This window comes from Salvelinus fontinalis, chromosome 15 (assembly GCF_029448725.1).
Source record: "Salvelinus fontinalis isolate EN_2023a chromosome 15, ASM2944872v1, whole genome shotgun sequence".
NCBI classification, from domain to species: Eukaryota; Metazoa; Chordata; class Actinopteri; order Salmoniformes; family Salmonidae; genus Salvelinus; species Salvelinus fontinalis.
In genome coordinates, this window is record NC_074679.1 from 10,025,534 (window position 1) to 10,037,960 (window position 12,427).

Consider the following 12,427-nt stretch of genomic DNA (forward strand, 5'->3'; position numbering starts at 1 on the left):
GCACCTTAGGAGTGCTTAGGCAAGAGGGCATACATATACCTGTAGTATTTAATATGTCTATGCACACTAGATAAGACCTGGGCGGACCATTCCCTGTATTTTGGTTAGCGCGCCAGGTGGTGCTAAGATAGGTTAGTAATGGATAGGTAGGAGAGGGGGCTCTTTATCTTTTACTTTCTTTGCTTTGGTTCCGTCCAGCCCCTTTTCCCCACATTACCGTGTGAAGGAAATAAATTCCTTATTAACAGTAAACTTCTCTGGCTCAGTCATCCTTACCTCCACCTACAGTCACATACCTCCACCTACAGTCCCATACCTCTTTACCTCCACCTACAGTCCCATACCTCTTTACCTCCACCTACAGTCACATACCTCTTTACCTCCACCTACAGTCACATACCTCTTTACCTCCACCTACAGTCACATACCTCTTTACCTCCACCTACAGTCACATACCTCTTTACCTCCACCTACAGTCACATACCTCTTTACCTCCACATACCTCTTTACCTCCACCTACAGTCACATACCTCTTTACCTTCACATACCTCTTTACCTCCACCTACAGTCACATACCTCTTTACCTCCACCTACAGTCACATACCTCTTTACCTCCACCTAGTCACATACCTCTTTACCTCCACCTACAGTCCCATACCTCTTTACCTCCACCTACAGTCACATACCTCTTTACCTCCACCTACAGGCACATACCTCTTTACCTCCACCTACAGTCCCATGCCTCTTTACCTCCACCACCTACAGTCCCATACCTCTTTACCTACACCTACAGTCACATACCTCTTTACCTCCACCACCTACAGTCACATACCTCTTTACCTCCACATACCTCTTTACCTCCACATACCTCTTTACCTCCACATACCTCTTTACCTCCACCACCTACAGTCCTATACCTCTTTACCTCCACCACCTACAGTCCCATACCTCTTTACCTCCACCTACAGTCACATACCTCTTTACCTCCACCTACAGTCACATACCTCTTTACCTCCACATACCTCTTTACCTCCACCTACAGTCCCATACCTCTTTACCTCCACCTACAGTCCCATACCTCTTTACCTCCACCTACAGTCACATACCTCTATACCTCCACATACCTCTTTACCTCCACCTACAGTCACATACCTCTTTACCTCCACCTACAGTCACATACCTCTTTACCTCCACCTACAGTCACATACCTCTTTACCTCCACCTACAGTCACATACCTCTATACCTTCACATACCTCTTTACCTCCACCTACAGTCACATACCTCTTTACCTCCACCTACAGTCACATACCTCTTTACCTCCACCTACAGTTCCATACCTCTACCTCCACATACCTCTTTACCTCCACCTACAGTCACATACTTCTTTCACTCCACGGGGTGTTGAGTGTAGAAGGGTGTTGCGTTCCCTCCAAGAGGCATGTGTAACAAGTTAGCTTGAGACAACCACATATCACAGTAGTTAGTATATTCGTCTTCAGATAGCTAGGTGAGACTCTGCTGTCCTAGCTTCAGGGGGAATATGGGCAGGGACTCTGCTGTCGTAGCTTCAGGGGGAAAATGGACAGGGACTCTGCTGTCCTAGCTTCAGGGGGAAGATGAACAGGGACTCTGTTGTCCTAGCTTCAGGGGGGAAGATGGACAGGGACTCTGTTGTCCTAGCTTCAGGGGGGAAGATGGACAGGGACTCTGCTGTCCTAGCTTCAGGGGGAAGATGGACAGGGACTCTGCTGTCCTAGCTTCAGGAGGAAGATGGACAGGGACTCTTCAGGGGGAAGATGGACAGGGACTCTTCAGGGGGAAGATGGACAGGGACTCTTCAGGGGGAAGATGGACAGGGACTCTTCAGGGGGAAGATGGACAGGGACTCTTCAGGGGGAAGATGGACAGGGACTCTTCAGGGGGAAGATGGACAGGGACTCTTCAGGGGGAAGATGGACAGGGACTCTGCTGTCCTAGCTTCAGAGGGAAGATGGACAGGGACTCTGCTGTCCTAGCTTCAGGGGGAAGATGGGCAGGGACTCTGCTGTCCTAGCTTCAGGGAAGAGATGGGCAGGGACTCTGCTGTCCTAGCTTCAGGGGGAAGATGGGCAGGGACTCTGCTGTCCTAGCTTCAGGGGGAAGATGGGCAGGGACTCTGCTGTCCTAGCTTCAGGGGGAAGATGGCCAGGGACTCTGCTGTCCTAGCTTCAGGGGGAAGATGGGCAGGGACTCTGCTGTCCTAGCTCCAGGGGAAAGATGGGCAGGGACTCTGCTGTCCTAGATTCAGGGGGAAGATGGGCAGGGACTCTGCTGTCCTAGCTTCAGGGGGACGATGGGCAGGGACTCTGCTGTCCTAGCTTCAGGGGGAAGATGGCCAGGGACTCTGCTGTCCTAGCTCCAGGGGAAAGATGGGCAGGGACTCTGCTGTCCTAGCTCCAGGGGAAAGATGGGCAGGGACTCTGCTGTCCTAGATTCAGGGGGAAGATGGGCAGGGACTCTGCTGTCCTAGCTTCAGGGGGAAGATGGGCAGGGACTCTGCTATCCTAGCTTCAGGGGAAAGATGGGCAGGGACTCTGCTATCCTAGCTTCAGGGGAAAGATGGGCAGGGACTCTGCTGTCCTAGATTCAGGGGGAAGATGAACAGGGACTATGTTGTCGAAGCTTCAGTAGGAAGATGGGCAGGGACTCTGCTGTCCTAGCTTCAGGGGGAAGATGGACAGAGACTCTGCTGTTCAGGTTCAGGGGGAAGATGGACAGGGACTCTGCTGTCCTAGCTTCAGGGGGGAGATGGACAGAGACTCTGCTGTTCAGGTTCAGGGGGAAGATGGACAGGGACTCTGCTGTCCTAGCTTCAGGGGTAAGATGGGCAGGGACTCTGCTGTTCAGGTTCAGGGGGAAGATGGGCAGGGACTCTGCTGTTCAGGTTCAAGGGGAAGATGGACAGGGACTCTGCTGTCCTAGCTTCAGGGGGAAGATGGACAGGGACTCTGCTGTCCTAGCTTCAGGGGGAAGATGGACAGGGACTCTGCTGTCCTAGCTTCAGGGGGAAGATGTTTCCACCTTTGGGTGCCAGAAAAAAGAAGAGCTTTGACTGGGCTGAGCTGGAGCTGTCCTCGCGTACGGGTGGGAGGGCAGAGACCAGAGGTGATATATCTAAGGTCAGGGCATCTTTTCACAGCTTATGTACCTGTATAAAAGTGGTTAGTGGGACCGGAAGCCATATCTAGTCTCTCAGCAGTGAGACCACTGAGACTCAGCTTGTCTCTCTCACACACACACACACACACACACACACACACACACACACACACACACACACACACACACACACCCTTTGATTACCATGATGAAACACTGTTTATTTACTATCTCTCTGTCTCTCCGTACCAAACACCTCAAATAAAACACAGTAAAAAAGCCCATACAGTAAAATATAGAACACATTCAAATAGGGACAACAAGCTCTGCTAATTACTGAAAATCTAAATCAGCATCTGTAAAATGTTCTATAAGGTACATGAAGGAAGTGAAGTGTGTGTGTGTGTGTGTGTGGTTTATGGCTTGGCCAGGTTAGCTTTAATCCTAGCCTGGTCCACGGCATCTAGAAGGTTCTTGGAGTCCAGGGCCAAGGTGTGGGCAACGCCCAACATCTGCCTCTGACACTCCCCCTTCAGTGTTGTCACAGAGTTCTGCTGGACCAATCTCATCTTAGCGATTAACTCCCCCAGATCCTTATTCAGTAGCCTCTCAGTTCCCTCGATCTGGAGGAGAGAAGGGGGGAGGGAGGAGGAAGGCGGGAGAGGGGGAGGGAGGAGGAGAGAAGGGGGGGGAGAAGGAGAATCTTAATTACATTTCCTCGATTTCTTGCATTCTCGCCTCCTCAAACCCATTAAATTAAAAGTCCCTCCCCTCTGAGTAATCAAGGAAATGCAAATGTTATCCTCCTGAGAGGTTCCCTGCTGTGTGTGGCACGAGGCCGTGTTGGTTTTGGTTGGGGTCAATGTAAAATGTAAATACACTGCTCAAAAAAATAAAGGGAACACTTAAACAATACAATGTAACTCCAAGTCAATCACACTTCTGTGAAATCTAACTGTCCACTTAGGAAACAACACTGATTGACAATAAATTTCACATGCTGTTGTGCAAATGGAATAGACAACAGGTGGAAATTATAGACAATTAGCAAGACACCCCCAATAAAGGAGTGGTTCTGCAGGTGGTGACCACAGACCACTTCTCAGTTCCTATGCTTCCTGGCTGGTCACTTTTGAATGCTGGAGGTGCTTTCACTCTAGTGGTAGCATGAGACGGAGTCTACAACCCACACAAGTGGCTCAGGCAGTGCAGCTCATCCAGGATGGCACATCAATGCAAGCTGTGGCAAGAAGGATTGCTGTGTCTGTCAGCGTAGTGTCCAGAGCATGGAGGCGCTACCAGGAGATAGGCCAGTACATCAGGAGATGTGGAGGAGGCCGTAGGAGGGCAACAACCCAGCAGCAGGACCGCCACCTCCGCCTTTGTGCAAGGAGGAGCACTGCCAGAGCCCTGCAAAATGACCTCCAGCAGGCCACAAATGTGCATGTGTCTGCTCAAACGGTCAGAAACAGACTCCATGAGGGTGGTATGAGGGCACGACGTCCACAGGTGGGGGTTGTGCTTACAGCCCAACACCGTGCAGGACGTTTGGCATTTGCCAGAGAACACCAAGATTGGCAAATTCGCCATCTGTGCTCTTCACAGATGAAAGCAGGTTCACACTGAGCACATGTGACAGACGTGACAGAGTCTGGAGACTGAGTTCTGCTGCCTGCAACATCCTCCAGCATGACCGATTTGGCGGTGGGTCAGTCATGGTGTGGGGTGGCATTTCTTTGTGGGGCCGCACAGCCCTCCATGTGCTCGCCAGAGGTAGCCTGACTGCCATTAGGTACCGAGATGAGATCCTCAGACCCCTTGTGAGACCATATGCTGGTGCGGTTGGCCCTGGGTTCCTCCTAATGCAAGACAATGCTAGACCTCATGTGGCTGGAGTGTGTCAGCAGTTCCTGCAAGAGGAAGGCATTGATGCTATGGACTGGCCCGCCCGTTCCCCAGACCTGAATCCAATTGAGCACATCTGGGACATCATGTCTCGCTCCATCCACCAACGTCACGTTGCACCACAGACTGTCCAGGAGTTGGCGGATGCTTTAGTCCAGGTCTGGGAGGAGATCCCTCAGGAGACCATCCGCCACCTCATCAGGAGCATTCCCAGGCATTGTAGGGAGGTCATACAGGCACGTGGAGGCCACACACACTACTGAGCCTCATTTTGACTTGTTTTAAGGACATTACATCAAAGTTGGATCAGCCTGTAGTGTGGTTTTCCACTAAATGCAGACCTCCATGGGTTGATAAATTTGATTTCCATTGATAATTTTTGTGTGATTTTGTTGTTAGCACATTCAACTATGTAAAGAAAAAAGTATTTAATAAGAATAGTTCATTCATTCAGATCTAGGATGTGTTATTTTAGTGTTCCCTTTATTTTTTTGAGAAGTGTATATTTAAATTGTTTTTTCTGTTGCGTCCCTATGTACTATTATAATAAACAGAGCCATATGGTTACCTCTGTTCTGGCAGAGCTGTGTAGTGATGGTAGAACGTCATCAACACTACGGATCAGACTACGAAGAGTTAACCCCACGGCCTGAGAGAGAGAGAGAGAGAGCGAGAGAGCGAGAGAGAGAGATTCAAAATACAAAAAACGAATTCAGAGGGATTGGAACTGAAGACTGTGCAAACACACACACAAAGACACTCAAACACACCAAGCCTTACCTTGACTGCGTTTGGGTATTCTGAGGGGGGCAGTGTGTTGACATCATTCTTCAGTTGCACCACATCTCTCACCATCGCCATGACACCCACATACACCTGGTCATCTGTCCTGTCGAGCTCTGCCGTGGCTGTAGGCTGGTCAACACACACATCTGTCAATAAACTCTGTCCAACCAATCCGCTATAGGTAAGGTATCTATTTAAGCAATAAGGCACGGGGGGGTGTGGTACAGTTGAAGTCGGAAGTTTACATACACCTTAGCAAAATACATTTAAACTCAGTTTTTAACAATTCCTGACATTTAATCCTAGTAAAAAGTCCCTGTCTTAGGTCAGTTAGGATCACCACTTTATTTTAAGAATGTTAAATGTCAGAATAATAGTAGAGAGAATGATTTATTTGTTTGAGCTTTTATTTTTTTCATCACATTCCCAGGGTCAGAAGTTTACATACACTCGATTGGTATCTGGACATGGTTCGTCAGGACCTCCACCAGCCGAAGCTAAGTAGTAACATTAACATGATGTCTTCTATTTGCAGTCGCTGTACTCATAAAATACAAGAGAACGATCGCCTTACGGTGAGGATAGCTGTGCTGGCTTCTGGAAGGAAACGCTGTTGGAATGCTCAACCAGTGTCGCTCATGCAGCCGACAGAAACTTTCAACCGGTTCTCCCCATTAAGCAGCGAGTCAGAGTCTGAGGCCGTGCCTTCTCTGGTCTCTACTCCTCCCGTTACGGGGTCTGAGATGCCGAAGCCTCCCACCATTAGCTCTGACTAATTGAAAACCCTAGTCATTGGCGACTCCATTACCCGCAGAATTAGACTTAAAACGAATCATCCAGCGATCATACACTGCTTACCAGGGGGCAGGGCTACCGACGTTAAGGCTAATCTGAAGATGGTGCTGGCTAAGGCTAAAACTGGCGAGTGTAGAGAGTATAGAGATATTGTTATCCACGTCGGCACCAACGATGTTTGGATGAAACAGTCAGAGGTCACCAAGCGCAACATAGCTTCAGCCTGTAAATCAGCTAGAAAGATGTGTCGGCATCGAGTAACTGTCTCTGGCCCCCTCCCAGTTAGGGGGAGTGACGAGCTCTACAGCAGAGTCTCACAACTCAATCGCTGGTTGAAAACTGTTTTCTGCCCCTCCCAAGAGATAGAATTTGTAGATAATTGGCCCTCTTTCTGGGACTCACCAACCAAGCCTGGGACTCACCCACCAAGCCTGGTCTGTTGAGGAGTGACGGACTCCATTCTAGCTGGAGGGGTACTCTCATCTTATCTATGAACCTAGACAGGGCTCTAACTCCCCCAGCTCCACAGTGAGATAGGGTGCAGGCCAGGCAGCAGGCTGTTAGCCAGCCTGCCAGCTTAGTGGAGCCTGTCACTAGCACAGTCAGTGTAGTCAGCTCAGCCATCCCCATTGAGACTGTGTCTGTGCCTCGATCTAGGTTGGTCAAAACCAAACATGGCAGTGTTCGCCTTAGCAATCTCACTGGAATAAAGACCTCCTCCTTTCCTGCCATTATTGAAAGAGATTGTGATACCTCACATCTCAAAATAGGGCTACTTAATGTTAGATCCCTCACTTCCAAGGCAGTTATAGTCAATTAATTAATCACTGATCATCATGTTGATGTGATTGGCCTGAATGAAACATGGCTTAACCTCTCTGGGGTAGGGGGCAGTGTTTTGACGTCAGGATGAAAAGCGTGCTCAAAGTAAACTGCCTGTTACTCAGGCCCAGAAGCTAGGATATGCATATAATTGGTGGATTTGGATAGAAAACACTCAAAGGTTTCTAAAAGTGTTAAAATTATGTCTGTGAGTATAACAGAACTGATATGGAAACCCCAAAGACAACCCCCCCCCCAAAAAAAATAATCAGACTACCCCTGTTTTCAATGGCTATCACTTTTATTATAAGGCCAAGTCCTCCCAGATTGCAGTTCCTAGGGCTTCCACTAGATGTCAACAGTCTTTAGAAAGAGTTTCAGGCTGTTTTTTTGGAAAAATGAGCCCGAAATTTTTGTTTTTCTAGGTGGCTCCCATTTTGGCTGTAGTGTTTCCAAGTGCGTGGAAGAGAGCGCGTTCTTTGGTATTTTTCTCCGGTAAAGACAATAACGATTCTCAGTCTTAAATTTGATCGTTTATTTACGTATTGGGGTACCTAAGGTTTGATTATAAACGTTGTTTGACTTGTTTGGAAAAGTTTATTAGTAACGTTTGGGATTCATTTTGATGGAGGGAAACTGGGTGGATTATTGACTGAAGTGCACCAGCTAAACTGAGTTTCTATGGATATAAAGAAGGACATTATCGAACAAAAGGACCATTTGTAATGTAACTGGGACCTTTTGGAGTGCCAACAGAAGAAGATCATCAAAGGTAAGCCATTTTCTATATCGCTATTTCTGACTTTTGTGTCACACCTGCCTGGTTGAAATATGTTTTTCATGTGTTGGTATGCGGGGCGATGTCCTCAGATAATCGCATGGTTTGCTTTCGCCGTACTTTAAAAAAATCTGACACAGCGGCTGGATTATCAAGAAGTTAAGCTATATTTTGATGTTTACACTTGTGATTTTATGAAAGTAAAATATTTATAATACTGTCTTTTGGATTTCGCGCTCTGCAATTTCACGCTACCCTCCCATCTGCCCATAAGAAGTTAATTGAGGAAAATAAGAACAACCCAAAATGTATTTTTGAAACTGTCGCAAAGCTAACTAAAAAGCAGCATTCCCCAAGAGAGGACGGCTTTCACTTCAACAGCGATAAATTCATGAACTCCTTTGAGGAAAAGATCATGATCATTAGAAAGCAAATTACAGACTCCTCTTTAAATCTGCGTATTCCTCCAAAGCTCAGTTGTCCTGAGTCTGCACAACTCTGCCAGGACCTAGGATCAAGGGAGACACTCAAGTGTTTTAGTACTATATCTCTTGACACAATGATGAAAATAATCATGGCCTCTAAACCTTCAAGCTGCATACTGGACCCTATTCCAACTAAACTACTGAAAGAGCTGCTTCCTGTGCTCGGCCCTCCTATGTTGAACATAATAAACGGCTCTCTATCCACCGGATGTGTACCAACCTCATTAAAAGTGGCAGTAATAAAGCCTCTCTTGAAAAAGCCAATCCTTGACCCAGAAAATATAAAAAACGATCTCCCATTCCTCTAAAAAAAATTGGAAAAAACTGTTGCACAGCAACTCACTGCCTTCCTGAAGACAAACAATGTATACGAAATGCTTCAGTCTGGTTTTAGACCCCATCATATCACTAATACTGCACTTGTGAAGATGGTAAATGACCTTTTAATGGCGTCAGACCGAGGCTCTGCATCTGTCCTCGTTCTCCTAGATCTTAGTGCTGCTTTTGATACCATCGATCACCACATTCTTTTGGAGAGATTGGAAACCCAAATTGGTCTACATGCATATTTTCTGGCCTGGTGTAGATCTTATCTGTCGGAAAGATATCAGTTTGTCTCTGTGGATGGTTTGTCCTGACAAATCAACTGTAAAATTCCGTGTTCCTCAAGGTTTCGTTTTAGGACCACTAAATATATATATATATATATATATATATATATATATATATATATATATATATATATATATATATATATATATATATATATATATATATATATATATATATATATATATATATATATATATATATACACGTCTCAAATAAAACTGTGAAGGACCTCGGCGTTACTATGGACCCTGATCTCTCTTTTGACGAACCTATCAAGACTGTTTTAAGGACAGCTTTTTTCCATCTACATAACATTGTAAAAATCAGGAACTTTCTCTCCAAAAATGATGCAGAAACATTTATCCATGCTTTTGTCACTTCTAGGTTAGACTACTGCAATGCTCTACTTTCTGGCTACCCGGAAAAAGCACTAAATAAACTTCAGTTAGTGCTAAATACGGCTGCTAGAATCCTGACTAGAACCAACAAATTTGATCGCATTACTACAGTGCTATCCTCTACACTGGCTTCCTGTTAAGGCTAGGGCTAATTTCAAGGTTTTACTGCTAACCTACAAAGCATTACATGGGCTTGCTCCTACCTATCCGATTTGGTCCTGCCGTACATACCTACACGTACGCTACGGTCACAAGACGCAGGCCTCCTTATTGTCCATAGAATTTCTAAGCAAACAGCTGGAGGCAGGGCTTTCTCCTATAGAGCTCTATTTTTATGGAATGGTCTGCCTATCCATGTGAAAGAAGCGGACTCGGTCTCGACCTTTAAGTTGTTATTGAAGACTCATCTCTTCAGTAGGTCATATGATTGACTGTAGTCTGGCCCAGGGTGGTGAAGGTGAACGAAAAGGCACTGGAGCAACGATCCGCCCTTGCTGTCTCTGCCTGGCCGGTTCCCCTCTCTCCACTGGGATTCTCTGGCTCTAACCCTATTACAGGGGCTGAGTCACTGGCTTACTGGTGCTCTTTCATGCAATCCCTAGGAGGGGTGTCTCACCTGAGAGGGCTTGAGTCACTGACGTGATCTTCCTGTCTGGGTTGGCTCCCCCCCTTGGGTTGTGCCGTGGCGGAGATCTTTGTGGGCTATACTCGGCCTTGTCTCAGGATGGTAGGTTGGTGGTTGGAGATATCCCTCTAGTGGTGTGGGGGCTGTACTTTGGCAAAGTGGGTGGGGTTATATCCTGCCTGTTTGGCCCTGTATCGTCGGATATGGCCACAGTATCTCCCGACCCCTCCTGTCTCAGCCTCCAGTATTTATGCTGCAGTAGTTTATGCGTCAGAGGGCTAGGGTCAGTCTGTAATATCTGGAGTATTTATCCTGTCTTATCCAGTGTCCTGTGTGAATTTAAGTATGCTCTAATTCTCTCTATCTTTCTCTTCTTTCTTTCTTTCTCTCGGAGGACCTGAGCCCTAGGACCATGCCTCAGGACTATCTGGCCTGATGACTCCTTGCTGTCCCCAGTCCACCTGGTTGTGCTGCTGCTCCAGTTTCAACTGTTCTGCCTGTAGCTATGGAACCATGACATGTTCACCAGACGTGCTACCTGTCCCAAACCTGCTGTTTTCAACTCTCTAGAGACAGCAGGAGTGGTAGAGATACTCTGAATGATCGGCTATGAAAAGCCATTTGACATTTACTCCTGAGGTGCTGTCCTGTTGCACCCTCTACAAGCACTGTGATTATTATTATTTGACCCTGCTGGTCACCTAAGAACATTTGAACATCTTGGCCATGTTCTGATAGCCTGGTTCCTCTCTAGGTTTCTTCCTAGCTATGAGTGGTGGCCAGTCCTCTTCTGGCTATGTCGGGTGGAGATCCACTAGGTTTCTTCCTAGGTTCTGGCCTTTCTAGGGAGTTTTTCCAAGCCACTGTGCTTCTACACCTGCATTGCTTGCTGTTTGGGGTTTTAGGCTGGGTTTCTGTACAGTACTTTGAGACATCAGCTGATGTAAGAGGGGATTTACAATACATTTGAGTGAATTTGATTGATGGTAGCATTGCCTTTCAATTGTTTAACTTGGGTCAAACGTTTCAGGTAGTCTTCCACAAGCTCCCCACAATAAGTTGGGTGAATTTTGGCCCATTCCTCCTGAAAGAGCTGGTGTTACTGAGTCAGGTTTGTAGGCCTCCATGCCCGCACACGCTTTTTCAGTTCTGCCCACACATTTCCTATAGGATTGAGGACAGGGCTTTGTGGTGGTCACTCCAATACCTTGACATTGTTGTCCTTAAGCCATTTTGCCACAACTTTGGAAGTATGCTTGGGGGTCATTGTCCATTTGGAAGACCCATTCGCGACCAATCTTTAACTTCCTGACTGATGTCTTGAGATGTTGCTTCAATATATCCACATAATTTTACTTCCTCATGATGCCATCTATTTTGTGAAGTGCACCAGTCCCTCCTGCAGCAAAGCACCCCAACAACATGATGCTGCCACCCCCGTGCTTCGCGGTTGGGATGGTGTCCTTCGGCTTGCAAGCCTCCCCCTTTTTCCTCCAAACATAACGATAGTCATTATGGCCAAACAGTTCTATTTCGGTTTCATCAGACCAGAGGACATTTCTCCAAAAAGTACGATCTTTGTCTCCATGTGCAATTGCAAACCGTAGTCTGACTTTTTAATGTTTTTTTTTTATGGAGTTATGTCGATATAGGACTCGTTTTACTGTGGATATAGATACTTTTGTACCTGTTTCCTCCAGCATCTTCACAAGGTCCTTTGCTGTTGTTCTGGGATTGATTTGCACTTTTCGCACCAAAGTACGTTCATCTCTAGGAGACAGAACGCGTCTCCTTCCTGAGCGGTATGACGGCTGCGTGGTCCCATGGTGTTTATACTTGCGAACTATTGTTTGTACAGATGAATGTGGTACCTTCAGGCGTTTGGAAATTGGAAATTTGATTTTCCCATGATGTCAAGCAAAGAGGCACTGAGTTTGAAGGTAGGCCTTGAAATACATCCACAGGTACACCTCCAATTGACTCAAATGATGTCAATTAGCCTATCAGAAGCATCTAAAGCCATGACATAATTTTCTGGAATTTTCCACGCTGTTTACTTAGTGTATGTAAACTTCTGACCCA

The 12,427-nt window shown here is 46.6% G+C and overlaps 1 protein-coding gene across 2 annotated transcripts in view; it reads right to left on the reverse strand.

Annotated features, from left to right (window-relative positions):
* Nucleotides 1-3,343: 3,343 nt before the first annotated feature.
* Nucleotides 3,344-12,427, reverse strand: part of ptk2ba (protein tyrosine kinase 2 beta, a) — a 58,537-nt gene continuing 49,453 nt past the window's right edge. For both annotated transcript variants that reach the window (XM_055862679.1, XM_055862680.1), the window contains 3 exons: nucleotides 5,825-5,959; nucleotides 5,613-5,693; nucleotides 3,344-3,762 (listed from right to left, as the gene is read on the reverse strand). In XM_055862679.1, coding sequence (XP_055718654.1) covers nucleotides 3,556-3,762; nucleotides 5,613-5,693; nucleotides 5,825-5,959 — 423 coding nt within the window. In that variant the 3' untranslated portion in view covers nucleotides 3,344-3,555. The remainder of the gene's footprint in view (nucleotides 3,763-5,612; nucleotides 5,694-5,824; nucleotides 5,960-12,427) is intronic.